This window comes from Hypanus sabinus, chromosome 14 (assembly GCF_030144855.1).
Source record: "Hypanus sabinus isolate sHypSab1 chromosome 14, sHypSab1.hap1, whole genome shotgun sequence".
Classification (NCBI taxonomy): Eukaryota; Metazoa; Chordata; class Chondrichthyes; order Myliobatiformes; family Dasyatidae; genus Hypanus; species Hypanus sabinus.
In genome coordinates this window covers 51194003-51212556 of record NC_082719.1, presented here as the reverse complement: position 1 = coordinate 51212556, position 18554 = coordinate 51194003, and the positions used below count along the sequence as shown (strand labels likewise).

Genomic DNA, 18554 nt, shown 5'->3' with positions numbered 1-18554 from the left:
AACCAGACTATTTATACCCACACACATCTTTACATATTAAAAGGAATCAGACACCTTATTTGGAAACAGGCCATCCAAATTCCAACAAAATTGTTCACAAATTGGAGCCCCACAAGGCAGAAGATGTCTGCAGCCCACAGCAGCCAGCAAATTCATCCCATCTGTTTCCCACATACTGGTTTGTATTACAGGCTGTACACAAATAGGGTGTTGTAACCTAGAAAGAATCTGTATTCTTTTCTCATTCAACAGTTATTTCTGAAATTTAAATACATTCATACTGAGAAGTAGAATTATTTTTTAAAATCACTAACCTGCAATTGTCTGATCAAGCCTGTGCAATAAAGACCTTTTTGCTGTTTCAATATCTGAGCTTGGATGATCCAACACCTGTCTGCACCACTGTAAGGGGCTAAAAGCTTTTTGAACTGGAGTTGGTAACCTCTTTGGTGATGTGTATAACCTAAAATGGGAAGGAAAACAAATTATTTCTTTTCAAAATGCAATAGAAAGATCAATTCCTTTGAATTTCAACACTACAGTGTTTTTTTTCTCTTTTCTATTCCTGCCCATTGAAACAGATGCCTAAGAACACTTGTACCAGTTTGGTTTACAAATCACAGCAGGAATGCTTATTGTATAATGCAGTCACTTTTTCATTAAAAATTAAAACTCTTTAAGTCTTAAATTCATTTTCATAAGAGTTGATGACACTTGCTCCATAACTTTAAAACTTGTCAGGAACTTTCTGAATCAAAAGCAGACTATAATAAGCATGTTTCACTTCTTTAATTTAGAAGGTAGGACAAAAGAGTGTAGTTTAAAATTTCCACATTTGGTCAAACACCAAGTACATTTTGACTTGTGGCTTTGCATGTAATTACATTCAACTTGCAATTTCCACATTCCACATAGTACTATGATTTTATAAAAACTCAATCTGCCCAGCCACAAATATTGCATTTGCAATATATGACTGACTCATCCCCTGACACCAAGGTATTTCTAACATCTACAAGCCACAAATCTGGAGAGTGATTGAATGCTTTCCATTTAGTACAGCTCCATTCAGGCACAAAGCAGCCATTTGATTGGCATCCATCACCCATCCTCACCACTTATTCCATTAGCACTTGATTGTTGCAGTGTGTACCATTTACAAAATGTACTACAGCTTATCAGTGTCTTCTCTTGGGTGAGGAGATATATATATATATATATATGGCAAATGCTGGCCTTGTTGGCAACATTCTGATCATTAAAAAAAATCCAAACTATAAAAACATTTTAAATCTCACTATAACAGATGTCAGTTTAGACCTTACTGTTGCTAATTGGTAACTTAACTGCAGTGCCAGTACCATACTGCAGCGTTTACAGGTTACCCCCACTATCCGAAGGTACAGCATACCTATGAAACCGTTTGTAAGCCAAAATGTTGTAAAGCAAAGAAGCAATTTCCATTAATATATATGGGGAAAAATTTTTGAGCATTCCCAGACCCAAAAAAATAACCTACCAAATCAAACCACATTACACATAAAACCTAAAATAACACTAACATATAGTAAAAGCAGGAATGATATGATAAATATAGCGCCTATGTAAAGTAGAAATATTTTATGTACAGTGTAGTTTCATTTATCAAACTCAGGAAGATAGCGAGCAAAAATTTATTTGGAGAGAGGGGGACAGAGGGAGAGAGAGAGAGAAAAATCGGCACGTACATGCCTACGCAAACAACTGCCCACACAAGGCTTCACAGTCACGGTAGTCTTTGTCGTGGTAAACACATGTATAAAGCCGCCATCCTTTTTTCGTAAAAGCGAAAATCCTCTTTGGTTAGCGAAAACAGGTACTAATGTAGATCTTTCGTAACAGCGAGCTGTCGTAAAGCGAATGTTCGAAAAACGGGGGCCACCTGTACTTCTCATAACAAATTGATAAATAACCTAAACACACAGTTAAGGGCCATCGTTCTATGATGATTATACAAAGTGGGCCATTCACTTCTGAGAAAATGCTCCAACTGCATTACAAAATGAACATGACAGAAGCTGACTTGAAAAGGATTTCAGGCAACTGTTGGTCATATTTTCAATTCCATAAATCATTACATCAGGCAGCTAAAAAGATTTGTTGTAAAGATAAAAAAAAATTTAAACTTAGCTGACCGAGACCAAGTGTTGCCTATTTTAACAATGCCTATCTCAGTCTGAAAGTTTATTCCATTCTGTAAACATGCAAGGTTTATTGAATGCTATTTTAGTATGTTAAATATATGCAATAGAGAAATGATTTTATAACACCCATTTAGCTGGATAAGAGAAATTAACAGCTGAAAAAAGTCTAAATATTACCGTGATTCAGATTGCAAAAAAGCTAGTTTAGAAAATGTAGCATGTAAAGCAGCATGTACTGAAGGATGCTTCCACCCCCCCCCCCCCCCCCCCCGCCAAAAAGCTATGCAAAATAGATGACAATACAGAATTCCCTACTTCACCCACCTGCCGGAGATCTATGGACATATGAAAAATACAATAGAATACATTTTCCACTTGTTGAAAAAGAAACTAATCAAAAATGTTACTTTGTCAAACTAGGTCTACTTTTTGCCTGGTCTTGGAGTGAAACATAAAATATTACCCTAGAAATGTAGCTATTCCAATTTATACAATGCATTCACAAGTGAAAGGACAGATATACATTAAATTAATCAGTATCTAGGTTTCCAATAGGAAGGGTCATAATTAACGAGTTTGTCAATCGCAAAGAAATTTCTCAAAAATTCAAAACAGATCATTGCAAACATGTTTTGGTATTCGATGTTGATTTAAGTTTAACTATACACAACTTGCATGTTTATTAGTAGAGAAATGATAATGACACTAGAAAATTACAATGTGTATTGCTTATAACAACTGATATAATTCTACTAAATTACTAAATTTAGAATTCTACTAAATGGTGTTTTAAATGCACACCATGATTATAAAGTGACTTCCAATTACACTGCATTCAATTTGCCTCAAAAGTGAGTCAAACTAATTAGATGACCATACAAGGATTGCTTCTGCAAATTGTTACAGGACTAGTAAATCCCACTTGCTGGGGATTTTAAGACCATTAGACCAAAAGATTTAGAGCAGAACCAGGCCATTTGGCCCATTGAGTCTGTTCCACTATTCAATCATGGTCTTATCCAATTCTTCCAGTCATCCCCATTCCTCTGTCTTCTCCCCATACCCTTTGATGCCCTGGCTAATCAAGTACCTATCTATCTCTGCTTTAAATGCACCCAATGACTTGGCCACTTGTGACAACGAATTCCTCAGATTTACCACCCTCTAACTAAATTAATTTCTCCATCTCTCATTTCTAGATGGGCGTCCTTCAATCCTGAAGTTGTACCCTCTTGTCCTAGACTCCCTTACCATGGGAAATAACTTTGCCATATCTAATCTGTTCAGGCCTTTTAACATTCTGAATGTTTCTATGAGATCCTCCCTCATTCTTCTGAACACCAGGGAATACAGCCCAAGAGCTACCAGATATTCCTCATACGGTAACCCTTTCATTCCTGGAATCGTTCTCATGAATCTTCTCTGAACCCTCTCCAATGTCAGTATATCCTTTCTAAAATAAGGAGCCCAAAACTATACACATACTCCAAGTGTGGTCTCACGAGTGCCTCATAGAGCCTCATCCCTGCTCTTGTATTCTATATCTCTAGAAATGAATGCCATCATTGCATTCATCTTCTTCACAACCAAATCAACCTGGAGGTTAACCTTTAGGGTATCGTGCACAAGGACTCCTGAGTCCCTTCGCATCTCCGCATTTTGAATTCTCTCTCCATCTAAATAATAGTCTGCCCGTTTATTATGCAGGTCAACAATAAAGTGCAAAATCATAATAAAGTAGATTGTGAGGCCAAGAGTCCATTTTTAGTGTACAAGAGGACCATCCAAGTCTCTGATAATGATGAGATAGAAGCTGTCCTTGAAACTGGTGGAATGTACTTTTAGACTTTTGAATCTTTTGCCCAATGGGAGAATGAAGGAGAGAGATTGTCTGGGGTGGGTAGGGTTGTTGATTATACTGGATGCTTTACCAAGGCAGTGAGAAGTACAGACTACAGCCATAGAGGGAAGGCTTGTTCCATAACTCTGCAGCTTCCTGCAGTTATATGCAGAGCAGTTATTATACCAAGCTGTTATGCATCCAGACAGAACACTTCCTATGGTGCATTGATAAAAATTGCTAAGAATTGACGGGGACTATTGACAGGGAGTAGAAGCCCACTGGTAAGCTTTCTTGGCCATGACATCAATGTGGCTAGACCAGGACAGGCTATTGGTGATGTTCAACACCAATGATATAAACAGGAGCATGTGCACTCCCTCCCTTACTGAAGCCAAAAATCAGCTCTTTTGTTTTGTTGACATTGAGGGAAAGGCAGTTGTCATGACACCATGCAACCAAGCCCCAACTCCTTCCTTTAGTCTGACTCATTGTTGTTTGAGATGTGGTCCACTACAGTCATTTCATCTTTAAACTTGTAGATTGAGTTAGAGCAGAACCCGGCCACGCAGTCATGAGCGTACAGAGGGTAGGGTAGAGGGCTAACCAAACAACCTTGTGGAGTACCAGTTTCTTTGCAATCAGCAGGGACAGGCAGCAACACCTCCATCACATTTTTAAGAATCATGGCAGAGGTGTCTTTTATCTATCCTTACTGATTGTGGTCCGTGGGCCAGAAAGTCAAGGATCCAGTTGCAGAGGGAAGCATTAACTCCCAGGGACCAGAGTTCAGTGATGTGTTTGAATGGAATAATAGTATTGAAGGCAGAAATGCAGTCAAACAATAGTGTGATGTAGGTGTCTTCACTGTCCAGATGCTCCAAAGAGAATAAATAATTGGAAGATTAAAAAGAGAAAAATAGAGTTTGGTGGCAGGGTAGAAATACACCTCTACCAAAGGAAGTCTAAGGTGCTCCTTCCCTCTGCGAGCCTGTAGGTCACCCTTAGGCAAGCTATAGCACCTACTTAGCCACCCCCCCCCCCCACCCCGGATCAGGAACACGCGAAGCCATGGGAACAGGTGGTGGATGGCTATGAGCAGCTGGTGCACATTTCACCATGCAGCCACACTGACTGAGGTGGCTTCGAGATAATGATGCCTAACGGCAACACCTTTGCCTGTATCTTCAGAAACAGCTCCGTTTCCATCTTTAATATATCTATTTTTTCCTATAAGGGTCCTATTGAAGACCCTGCCCTGGAATTACACTATGACTACGGTTCTTAGCAGGAATGGGACCCAATCTCGAGGTTCCATAATGGGCCGTTGTTCAGCACACCAAAGGCTCAGCCTAAGAGTCCGTCTCGAATTCGGAAGCCTAGGATCTCGGGGCTCTGGAGATGGGTGGACTGAGGGTCGGTGTCACGCCAGGAGATCCATGTGTTGTCGGGGGAGTCACTTACACACGGTGGAGATGAGGGATTGCTGCTCACTGTCACTTACACACGGGGGGGGGATGAGGGATTGCTGCTCACTGTCACTTACACACGGGGGGGGGGATGAGGGATTGCTGCTCGCCACCACTTACACACGGGGGGGGGGGTGAGGGATTGCTGCTCGCTGTCACTTACACACGGGGGGGATGAGGGATTGCTGCTCGCTGTCACTTACACACAGGGGGGATGAGGGATTGCTGCTTGTTGTCACTTACACACGGGGGGGGGATGAGGGATTGCTGCTCGCTGTCACTTACACACGGGGGGGGGGGATGAGGGATTGCTGCTCGTTGTCACTTACACACGGGGGGGGGGGATGAGGGATTGCTGCTCGCTGTCACTTACACACGGGGGGGGGATGAGGGATTGCTGCTCGTTGTCACTTACACACGGGGGGGATGAGGGATTGCTGCTTGCTGTCACTTACACACGGGGGGATGAGGGATTGCTGCTCGTTGTCACTTAAACACGGGGGGGATGAGGGATTGCTGCTCGTTGTCACTTACACACGGGGGGGATGAGGGATCGCTGCTCGCTGTCACTTACACACGGGGGGGGGATGAGGGATTGCTGCTCGTTGTCACTTACACACGGGGGGGGGATGAGGGATTGCTGCTCGCTATCACTCACACACGGGGGGGATGAGGGATTGCTGCTCGTTGTCACTTACACACGGGGGGGGGGATGAGGGATTGCTGCTCACTGTCACTTACACACGGGGGGGGTGGATGAGGGGTTGCTGCTCACTGTCACTTACACACGGGGGGGGGGATGAGGGATTGCTGCTCGTTGTCACTCACACACAGGGGGGATGAGGGATTGCTGCTCACTGTCACTTACACACGGGGGGGGGATGAGGGATTGCTGCTCGTTGTCACTTACACACGGGGGGGGGGATGAGGGATTGCTGCTCGTTGTCACATACACACGGGGGGGGGATGAGGGATTGCTGCTCGCTGTCACTTACACACGGGGGGGGGATGAAGGATTGCTGCTCGCTGTCACTTACACACGGGGGCGATGAGGGATTGCTGCTCGCTGTCAGTTACACACGGGGGGGGGGGATGAGGGATTGCTGCTCACTGTGACTCACACACGGGGGGGGATGAGGGATTGCTGCTCGTTGTCACTTACACACGGGGGGGGATGAGGGATTGCTGCTCGCTGTCACTTACACACGGGGGGGGATGAGGGATTGCTGCTCGCTGTCACTTACACACGGGGGGGGATGAGGGATTGCTGCTCGTTGTCACATACACACGGGGGGGGGATGAGGGATTGCTGCTCGCTGTCACTTACACACGGGGGGGAGGCGGGTTTGCTGCTCGTTGTCACTTACACACGGGGGGGATGAGGGATTGCTGCTCGCTGTCACTTACACACATGGGGGGATGAGGGATTGCTGCTCGCTGACACTTACACACTGGGGGGGATGAGGGATTGCTGCTCGCTGTCACTCACACACGGGGGGGGATGAGGGATTGCTGGTCACTGTCACTTACACACGGGGGGGGAGGAGGGATTGCTGCTCACTGTCACTTACACACGGGGGGGATGAGGGGTTGCTGCTCGCTGTCACTTACACACGGGGGGGGAGATGAGGGATTGCTGCTCGCTGTCACTCACACACGGGGGGCGATGAGGGATTGCTGGTCACTGTCACTTACACACGGGGGGGGGAGGAGGGATTGCTGCTCACTGTCACTTACACACGGGGGGGATGAGGGGTTGCTGCTCGCTGTCACTTACACACGGGGGGGGGAGATGAGGGATTGCTGCTCGCTGTCACTCACACACGGGGGGGGATGGCGGATTGCTGCTCGCTGTCACTTACACACGGGGGGGGGATGAGGGATTGCTGCTCGCTGTCACTCACACACGGGGGGGGATGAGGGATTGCTGCTCGCTGTCACTTACACACGGGGGGGGGATGAGGGATTGCTGCTCGCTGTCACTTACACACAGGGGGGATGAGGGATTGCTGCTCACTGTCACTTACACACGGGGGGGGGATGAGGGATTGCTGCTCGCTGTCACTCACACACGGGGGGGGATGAGGGATTGCTGCTCGCTGTCACTTACACACGGGGGGGATGAGGGATCGCTGCTCGCTGTCACTTACACACAGGGGGGATGAGGGATTGCTGCTCACTGTCACTTACACACGGGGGGATGAGGGATTGCTGCTCGCTGTCACTTACACACGGGGGGGTGAGGGATTGCTGCTCGTTGTCACTTACACACGGGGGGGGATGAGGGATTGCTGCTCGTTGTCACTTACACACGGGGGGGGGGATGAGGGATTGCTGCTCACTGTCACTTACACACGGGGGGGGGATGAGGGATTGCTGCTCACTGTCACTTACACACGGGGGGGGGATGAGGGATTGCTGCTCGCTGTCACTTACACACGGGGGGGATGAGGGGTTGCTGCTGTCACTTACACACGGGGGGGATGAGGCATTGCTGCTCGTTGTCTCTTACACACGGGGGGGGGATGACGGATTGCTGCTCACTGTCACTTACACACGGGGGGGGATGAGGGATTGCTGCTCGTTGTCACTTACACACGGGGGGGGGGATGAGGGATTGCTGCTCGTAGTCACTTACACACGGGGGGGGATGAGGGATTGCTGCTCACTGTCACTTACACACGGGGGGGGGGATGAGGGATTGCTGCTCACTGTCACTTACACACGGGGGGGGGATGAGGGATTGCTGCTCACTGTCACTTACACACGGGGGGGGGATGAGGGATTGCTGCTCACTGTCACTTACACACGGGGGGGGGGGATGACGGATTGCTGCTCACTGTCACTTACACACGGGGGGGGGATGAGGGATTGCTGCTCACTGTCACTTACACACGGGGGGGGGATGAGGGATTGCTGCTCACTGTAACTTACACACGGGGGGGGGGATGACGGATTGCTGCTCACTGTCACTTACACACGGGGGGGGGATGAGGGATTGCTGCTCACTGTCACTTACACACGGGGGGGGGATGACGGATTGCTGCTCACTGTCACTTACACACGGGGGGGGATGAGGGATTGCTGCTCACTGTCACTTACACACGGGGGGGATGAGGCATTGCTGCTCGTTGTCTCTTACACACGGGGGGGGGATGACGGATTGCTGCTCACTGTCACTTACACACGGGGGGGGATGAGGGATTGCTGCTCGTTGTCACTTACACACGGGGGGGGATGAGGGATTGCTGCTCGCTGTCACTTACACACGGGGGGGGATGAGGGATTGCTGCTCACTGTCACTTACACACGGGGGGGGATGAGGGATTGCTGCTCGTTGTCACTTACACACGGGGGGGGATGAGGGATTGCTGGTCACTGTCACTTACACACGGGGGGGATGAGGGATTGCTGCTCGCTGTCACTCACACACAGGGGGGGGATGAGGGATTGCTGCTTGTTGTCACTTACACACGGGGGGGGGATGAGGGATTGCTGCTCGCTGTCACTTACACACGGGGGGGGATGAGGGGTTGCTGCTCGCTGTCACTTACACACGGGGGGGGGGATGAGGGATTGCTGCTCGCTGTCACTTACACACGGGGGGGGATGAGGGATTGCTGCTCACTGTCACTTACAGACGGGGGGGGGGATGAGGGATTGCTGCTCGCTGTCACTTACACACGGGGGTGGATGAGGGATTGCTGCTCGCTGTCACTTACACACGGGGGGGGATGAGGGATTGCTGCTCACTGTCACTTACACACGGGGGGGATGAGGGATTGCTGCTCACTGTCACTTACACACGGGGGGGATGAGGGATTGCTGCTCACTGTCACTTACACATGGGGGGGGGATGAGGGATTGCTGCTCACTGTCACTTACACACGGGGGGGGGGGTTCAGGGATTGCTGCTCACTGTCACTTACACACGGGGGGGGGATGAGGGATTGCTGCTCGCTGTCACTTACACACGGGGGGGATGAGGGATTGCTGCTCGCTGTCACTTACACACGGGGGGGGGATGAGGGATTGCTGCTTGCTGTCACTTACACACGGGGGGGGGATAAGGGATTGCTGCTTGCTGTCACTTACACACGGGGGGGGATGAGGGATTGCTGCTCACTGTCACTTACACACGGGGGGGGGATGAGGGATTGCTGCTCGCTGTCACTTACACACGGGGGGGTATGAGGGATTGCTGCTCGCTGTCACTTACACACGGGGGGGATGAGGGATTGCTGCTCGTTGTCACTTACACACGGGGGGGGGATGAGGGATTGCTGCTCGCTGTCACTTACACACGGGGGGGGGATGAGGGATTGCTGCTCACTGTCACTCACACACGGGGGGGGATGAGGGATTGCTGGTCACTGTCACTTACACACGGGGGGGATGACGGATTGCTGCTCGCTGTCACTTACACACGGGGGGGGGATGAGGGATTGCTGCTCGTTGTCACTTACACACGGGGGGGGGGGGATGAGGGATTGCTGCTCGCTGTCACTTACACACACGGGGGGGGATGAGGGATTGCTGCTCGTTGTCACTTACACACGGGGGGGGGGATGAGGGATTGCTGCTCACTGTCACTTACACACGGGGGGGGGATGAGGGATTGCTGCTCACTGTCACTTACACACGGGGGGGGGATGAGGGACTGCTGCTCACTGCCACTCACACACGGGGGGGGATGAGGGATTGCTGCTCGCTGTCACTTACACACGGGGGGGATGAGGGATTGCTGCTCGCTGTCTCTTACACACGGGGGGGATGAGGGATCGCTGCTCACTGTCACTTACATACGGGGGGTGGACGAGGGATTGCTGCTCACTGTCACTTACACACTGGGGGGGGGGGATGAGGGATCGCTGCTCGCTGTCACTTACACACGGGGGGGGGATGACGGATTGCTGCTCACTGTCACTTACACACGGGGGGTGGACGAGGGATTGCTGCTCACTGTCACTTACACACGGGGGGGATGAGGGATTGCTGCTCACTGTCACTTACACACGGGGGGGGGATGAGGGATTGCTGCTCGTAGTCACTTACACACGGGGGGGGATGAGGGATTGCTGCTCACTGTCACTCACACACGGGGGGGGGGAGATGAGGGATTGCTGCTCACTGTCACTTACACACGGGGGGGGATGAGGGATTGCTGCTCGTTGTCACTTACACACGGGGGGGGATGAGGGATTGCTGCTCGTAGTCACTTACACACGGGGGGGGATGAGGGATTGCTGCTCGTAGTCACTTACACACGGGGGGGGATGAGGGATTGCTGCTCACTGTCACTTACACACGGGGGGGGATGAGGGATTGCTGCTCGTTGTCAGTTACACACGGGGGTGGATGAGGGATTGCTGCTCGTTGTCACTTACACACGGGGGGGGATGAGGGATTGCTGCTCACTGTCACTCACACACGGGGGGGGGGAGATGAGGGATTGCTGCTCACTGTCACTTACACACGGGGGTGGATGAGGGATTGCTGCTCGTTGTCACTTACACACGGGGGGGGGATGACGGATTGCTGCTCACTGTCACTTACACACGGGGGGGGGGATGAGGGATTGCTGCTCGCTGTCACTTACACACGGGGGGGGAAGATGAGGGATTGCTGCTCACTGTCACTTACACACGGGGGGGGGGTTGAGGGATTGCTGCTCGTTGTCACTTACACACGGGGGGGGGGATGAGGGATCGCTGCTCGCTGTCACTTACACACGGGGGGGGGGGATGAGGGATTGCTGCTCGCTGTCACTTACAGACGGGGGGGGGATGAGGGATTGCTGCTCGCTGTCACTTACACACGGGGGGTGGATGAGGGATTGCTGCTCGCTGTCACTTACACACGGGGGGGGGATGAGGGATTGCTGCTCACTGTCACTTACACACGTGGGGGGGGGATGAGGGATTGCTGCTCACTGTCACTTACACACGGGGGGGGATGAGGGATCGCTGCTCACTGTCACTTACACACGGGGGGGGATGAGGGATCGCTGCTCGCTGTCACTTACACACGGGGGGGGGTGGATGAGGGATTGCTGCTCACTGTCACTTACACACGGGGGGGGGATAAGGGATTGCTGCTCACTGTCACTTACACACTGGGGGGGGGATGCGGGATTGCTGCTCGCTGTCACTTACACACGGGGGGGGGATGAGGGATCGCTGCTCGCTGTCACTTACACACGGGGGGGGATGAGGGATCGCTGCTCGCTGTCACTCACACACGGGGGGGGGATGAGGGATTGCTGCTCGCTGTCACTCACACACGGGGGGGGGGATGAGGGATTGCTGCTCGTTGTCACTTACACACGGGGGGGGGAGGAGGGATTGCTGCTCACTGTCACTTACACACGGGGGGGGGATGAGGGATTGCTGCTCACTGTCACTTACACACGGGGGGGGATGAGGGGTTGCTGCTCGCTGTCAGTTACACACGGGGGGGGGATGAGGGATTGCTGCTCGCTGTCACTTACACACGGGGGGGGATGAGGGATTGCTGCTCACTGTCACTTACACACGGGGGGGGGGATGAGGGATTGCTGCTCACTGTCACTTACACACGGGGGGGGATGAGGGGTTGCTGCTCGCTGTCAGTTACACACGGGGGGGGGATGAGGGATTGCTGCTCGCTGTCACTTACACACGGGGGGGGATGAGGGATTGCTGCTCACTGTCACTTACACACGGGGGGGGGGATGAGGGATTGCTGCTCGCTGTCACTGACACATGGGGGGGGGAGATGAGGGATTGCTGCTCACTGTCACTTACACACGGGGGGGGATGAGGGATTGCTGCTCGTTGTCACTTACACACGGGGGGGGGATGAGGGGTTGCTGCTCGCTGTCAGTTACACACGGGGGGGGGATGAGGGATTGCTGCTCGCTGTCACTTACACATGGGGGGGGGGAGATGAGGGATTGCTGCTCGCTGTCACTTACACACGGGGGGGGATGAGGGATTGCTGCTCACTGTCACTTACACACGGGGGGGGGATGAGGGATTGCTGCTCGTTGTCACTTACACACTGGGGGGGGGATGAGGGATTGCTGCTCGTTGTCACTTACACACGGGGGTGGATGAGGGATTGCTGCTCACTGTCACTTACACATGGGGGGGGGGGGGATGAGGGATTGCTGCTCGCTGTCACTTACACACGGGGGGGGGAGATGAGGGATTGCTGGTCGCTGTCACTTACACACGGGGGGGGATGAGGGATTGCTGCTCACTGTCACTTACACACGGGGGGGGGATGAGGGATTGCTGCTCGCTGTCACTTACACACGGGGGGGGATGAGGGATTGCTGCTCGCTGTCACTTACACACGGGGGGGGGGGATGAGGGATTGCTGCTCGTTGTCTCTTACACACGGGGGGGGGGATGAGGGATTGCTGCTCACTGTCACTTACACACGGGGGGGGGATGAGGGATTGCTGCTCGCTGTCACTTACACACGGGGGGGGGGGATGAGGGATTGCTGCTCGTTGTCTCTTACACACGGGGGGGGGGATGAGGGATTGCTGCTCACTGTCACTTACACACGGGGGGGATGAGGGATTGCTGCTCGTTGTCTCTTACACACGGGGGGGGGGGATGAGGGATTGCTGCTCACTGTCACTTACACACGGGGGGGGGATGAGGGATTGCTGCTCACTGTCACTTACACACGGGGGGGGGATGAGGGATTGCTGCTCGCTGTCACTCACACACGGGGGGGGATGAGGGATTGCTGCTCGCTGTCACTTACACACGGGGGGGATGAGGGATCGCTGCTCGCTGTCACTTACACACAGGGGGGATGAGGGATTGCTGCTCGCTGTCACTTACACACGGGGGGGTGAGGGATTGCTGCTCGTTGTCACTTACACACGGGGGGAGATGAGGGATTGCTGCTCACTGTCACTTACACACGGGGTGGATGAGGGATTGCTGCTCGCTGTCACTTACACACGGGGGGGGGATGAGGGATTGCTGCTCACTGTCACTTACACACGGGGGGGGAGGAGGGATTGCTGCTCACTGTCACTTACACACGGGGGGGTGAGGGATTGCTGCTCGTTGTCACTTACACACGGGGGGAGATGAGGGATTGCTGCTCACTGTCACTTACACACGGGGGGGGGATGAGGGATTGCTGCTCGTAGTCACTTACACACGGGGGGGGGGATGAGGGATTGCTGCTTGCTGTCACTTACACACGGGGGGGTATGAGGGATTGCAGCTCGCTGTCACTTACACACGGGGGGGTATGAGGGATTGCTGCTCACTGTCACTTACACACGGGGGGGATGAGGGATCGCTGCTCGTTGTCACACACGAGGGGGGATGAGGGATTGCTGCTGTCACTTACACACGGGGGGGATGAGGGGTTGCTGCTGTCACTTACACACGGGGGGGATGAGGGGTTGCTGCTGTCACTTACACACGGGGGGGATGAGGCATTGCTGCTCGTTGTCTCTTACACACGGGGGGGGGATGACGGATTGCTGCTCACTGTCACTTACACACGGGGGGGGATGAGGGATTGCTGCTCGTTGTCACTTACACACGGGGGGGGGGATGAGGGATTGCTGCTCACTGTCACTTACACACGGGGGGGGGATGAGGGATTGCTGCTCACTGTCACTTACACACGGGGGGGGGATGAGGGATTGCTGCTCACTGTCACTTACACACGGGGGGGGGGGGATGACGGATTGCTGCTCACTGTCACTTACACACGGGGGGGGGATGAGGGATTGCTGCTCACTGTCACTTACACACGGGGGGGGGATGAGGGATTGCTGCTCACTGTAACTTACACACGGGGGGGGGGATGACGGATTGCTGCTCACTGTCACTTACACACGGGGGGGGGATGAGGGATTGCTGCTCACTGTCACTTACACACGGGGGGGGGATGACGGATTGCTGCTCACTGTCACTTACACACGGGGGGGGGATGAGGGATTGCTGCTCACTGTCACTTACACACGGGGGGGATGAGGCATTGCTGCTCGTTGTCTCTTACACACGGGGGGGGGATGACGGATTGCTGCTCACTGTCACTTACACACGGGGGGGGATGAGGGATTGCTGCTCGTTGTCACTTACACACGGGGGGGGGGATGAGGGATTGCTGCTCGCTGTCACTTACACACGGGGGGGGGATGAGGGATTGCTGCTCACTGTCACTTACACACGGGGGGGGATGAGGGATTGCTGCTCGTTGTCACTTACACACGGGGGGGGATGAGGGATTGCTGGTCACTGTCACTTACACACGGGGGGGGATGAGGGATTGCTGCTCGTTGTCACTTACACACGGGGGGGATGAGGGATTGCTGGTCACTGTCACTTACACACGGGGGGGATGAGGGATTGCTGCTCGCTGTCACTCACACACAGGGGGGGGATGAGGGATTGCTGCTTGTTGTCACTTACACACGGGGGGGGGATGAGGGATTGCTGCTCGCTGTCACTTACACACGGGGGGGGATGAGGGGTTGCTGCTCGCTGTCACTTACACACGGGGGGGGGGATGAGGGATTGCTGCTCGCTGTCACTTACACACGGGGGGGGGATGAGGGATTGCTGCTCACTGTCACTTACAGACGGGGGGGGGATGAGGGATTGCTGCTCGCTGTCACTTACACACGGGGGTGGATGAGGGATTGCTGCTCGCTGTCACTTACACACGGGGGGGGATGAGGGATTGCTGCTCACTGTCACTTACACACGGGGGGGATGAGGGATTGCTGCTCACTGTCACTTACACACGGGGGGATGAGGGATTGCTGCTCACTGTCACTTACACATGGGGGGGGGATGAGGGATTGCTGCTCACTGTCACTTACACACGGGGGGGGGGGTTCAGGATTGCTGCTCACTGTCACTTACACACGGGGGGGGGGATGAGGGATTGCTGCTCGCTGTCACTTACACACGGGGGGGATGAGGGATTGCTGCTCGCTGTCACTTACACACGGGGGGGGGATGAGGGATTGCTGCTTGCTGTCACTTACACACGGGGGGGGGATAAGGGATTGCTGCTTGCTGTCACTTACACACGGGGGGGGATGAGGGATTGCTGCTCACTGTCACTTACACACGGGGGGGGGATGAGGGATTGCTGCTCGCTGTCACTTACACACGGGGGGGTATGAGGGATTGCTGCTCGCTGTCACTTACACACGGGGGGGATGAGGGATTGCTGCTCGTTGTCACTTACACACGGGGGGGGGATGAGGGATTGCTGCTCGCTGTCACTTACACACGGGGGGGGGATGAGGGATTGCTGCTCACTGTCACTCACACACGGGGGGGGATGAGGGATTGCTGGTCACTGTCACTTACACACGGGGGGGATGAGGGATTGCTGGTCACTGTCACTTACACACGGGGGGGGGATGAGGGATTGCTGCTCGCTGTCACTTACACACGGGGGGGATGACGGATTGCTGCTCGCTGTCACTTACACACGGGGGGGGGATGAGGGATTGCTGCTCGTTGTCACTTACACACGGGGGGGGGGGATGAGGGATTGCTGCTCGCTGTCACTTACACACACGGGGGGGGATGAGGGATTGCTGCTCGTTGTCACTTACACACGGGGGGGGGGATGAGGGATTGCTGCTCACTGTCACTTACACACGGGGGGGGGGATGAGGGATTGCTGCTCACTGTCACTTACACACGGGGGGGGGATGAGGGATTGCTGCTCACTGTCACTCACACACGGGGGGGGATGAGGGATTGCTGCTCGCTGTCACTTACACACGGGGGGGATGAGGGATTGCTGCTCGCTGTCTCTTACACACGGGGGGGATGAGGGATCGCTGCTCACTGTCACTTACATACGGGGGGTGGACGAGGGATTGCTGCTCACTGTCACTTACACACTGGGGGGGGGGGATGAGGGATCGCTGCTCGCTGTCACTTACACACGGGGGGGGGATGACGGATTGCTGCTCACTGTCACTTACACACGGGGGGTGGACGAGGGATTGCTGCTCACTGTCACTTACACACGGGGGGGATGAGGGATTGCTGCTCACTGTCACTTACACACGGGGGGGGGATGAGGGATTGCTGCTCGTAGTCACTTACACACGGGGGGGGATGAGGGATTGCTGCTCACTGTCACTCACACACGGGGGGGGGGAGATGAGGGATTGCTGCTCACTGTCACTTACACACGGGGGGGGATGAGGGATTGCTGCTCGTTGTCACTTACACACGGGGGGGGATGAGGGATTGCTGCTCGTAGTCACTTACACACGGGGGGGGATGAGGGATTGCTGCTCGTAGTCACTTACACACGGGGGGGGATGAGGGATTGCTGCTCACTGTCACTCACACACGGGGGGGGGGAGATGAGGGATTGCTGCTCACTGTCACTTACACACGGGGGGGGATGAGGGATTGCTGCTCGTTGTCAGTTACACACGGGGGTGGATGAGGGATTGCTGCTCGTTGTCACTTACACACGGGGGGGGATGAGGGATTGCTGCTCACTGTCACTCACACACGGGGGGGGGGAGATGAGGGATTGCTGCTCACTGTCACTTACACACGGGGGGGGATGAGGGATTGCTGCTCGTTGTCACTTACACACGGGGGGGATGAGGGATTGCTGCTCGTTGTCACTTACACACGGGGGGGGATGAGGGATTGCTGCTCACTGTCACTCACACACGGGGGGGGGGAGATGAGGGATTGCTGCTCACTGTCACTTACACACGGGGGTGGATGAGGGATTGCTGCTCGTTGTCACTTACACACGGGGGGGGGATGACGGATTGCTGCTCACTGTCACTTACACACGGGGGGGGGGATGAGGGATTGCTGCTCGCTGTCACTTACACACGGGGGGGGAAGATGAGGGATTGCTGCTCACTGTCACTTACACACGGGGGGGGGGTTGAGGGATTGCTGCTCGTTGTCACTTACACACGGGGGGGGGGATGAGGGATCGCTGCTCGCTGTCACTTACACACGGGGGGGGGGGATGAGGGATTGCTGCTCGCTGTCACTTACAGACGGGGGGGGGATGAGGGATTGCTGCTCGCTGTCACTTACACACGGGGGGTGGATGAGGGATTGCTGCTCGCTGTCACTTACACACGGGGGGGGGATGAGGGATTGCTGCTCACTGTCACTTACACACGGGGGGGGGGGATGAGGGATTGCTGCTCACTGTCACTTACACACGGGGGGGGATGAGGGATCGCTGCTCACTGTCACTTACACACGGGGGGGGATGAGGGATCGCTGCTCGCTGTCACTTACACACGGGGGGGGGTGGATGAGGGATTGCTGCTCACTGTCACTTACACACGGGGGGGGGATAAGGGATTGCTGCTCACTGTCACTTACACACTGGGGGGGGGATGCGGGATTGCTGCTCGCTGTCACTTACACACGGGGGGGGGATGAGGGATCGCTGCTCGCTGTCACTTACACACGGGGGGGGATGAGGGATCGCTGCTCGCTGTCACTCACACACGGGGGGGGGATGAGGGATTGCTGCTCGCTGTCACTCACACACGGGGGGGGGGATGAGGGATTGCTGCTCGTTGTCACTTACACACGGGGGGGGGAGGAGGGATTGCTGCTCACTGTCACTTACACACGGGGGGGGGATGAGGGATTGCTGCTCACTGTCACTTACACACGGGGGGGGATGAGGGGTTGCTGCTCGCTGTCAGTTACACACGGGGGGGGGATGAGGGATTGCTGCTCGCTGTCACTTACACACGGGGGGGGATGAGGGATTGCTGCTCACTGTCACTTACACACGGGGGGGGGGATGAGGGATTGCTGCTCGCTGTCACTGACACATGGGGGGGGGAGATGAGGGATTGCTGCTCACTGTCACTTACACACGGGGGGGGGATGAGGGATTGCTGCTCGTTGTCACTTACACACGGGGGGGGGATGAGGGGTTGCTGCTCGCTGTCAGTTACACACGGGGGGGGGATGAGGGATTGCTGCTCGCTGTCACTTACACATGGGGGGGGGAGATGAGGGATTGCTGCTCGCTGTCACTTACACACGGGGGGGGATG

The 18554-nt window shown here is 54.0% G+C and overlaps 1 protein-coding gene across 1 annotated transcript in view; it reads right to left on the bottom strand.

Annotated features, from left to right (window-relative positions):
• The window catches only part of slain2 (SLAIN motif family, member 2), an 81141-nt gene that overhangs the window by 33007 nt on the left and 29580 nt on the right, over positions 1–18554 (bottom strand). Inside the window, exon 2 of the mRNA XM_059989154.1 lies at positions 315–463. Within this exon, the coding sequence (XP_059845137.1) occupies positions 315–463 (149 nt within the window). The remainder of the gene's footprint in view (positions 1–314; positions 464–18554) is intronic.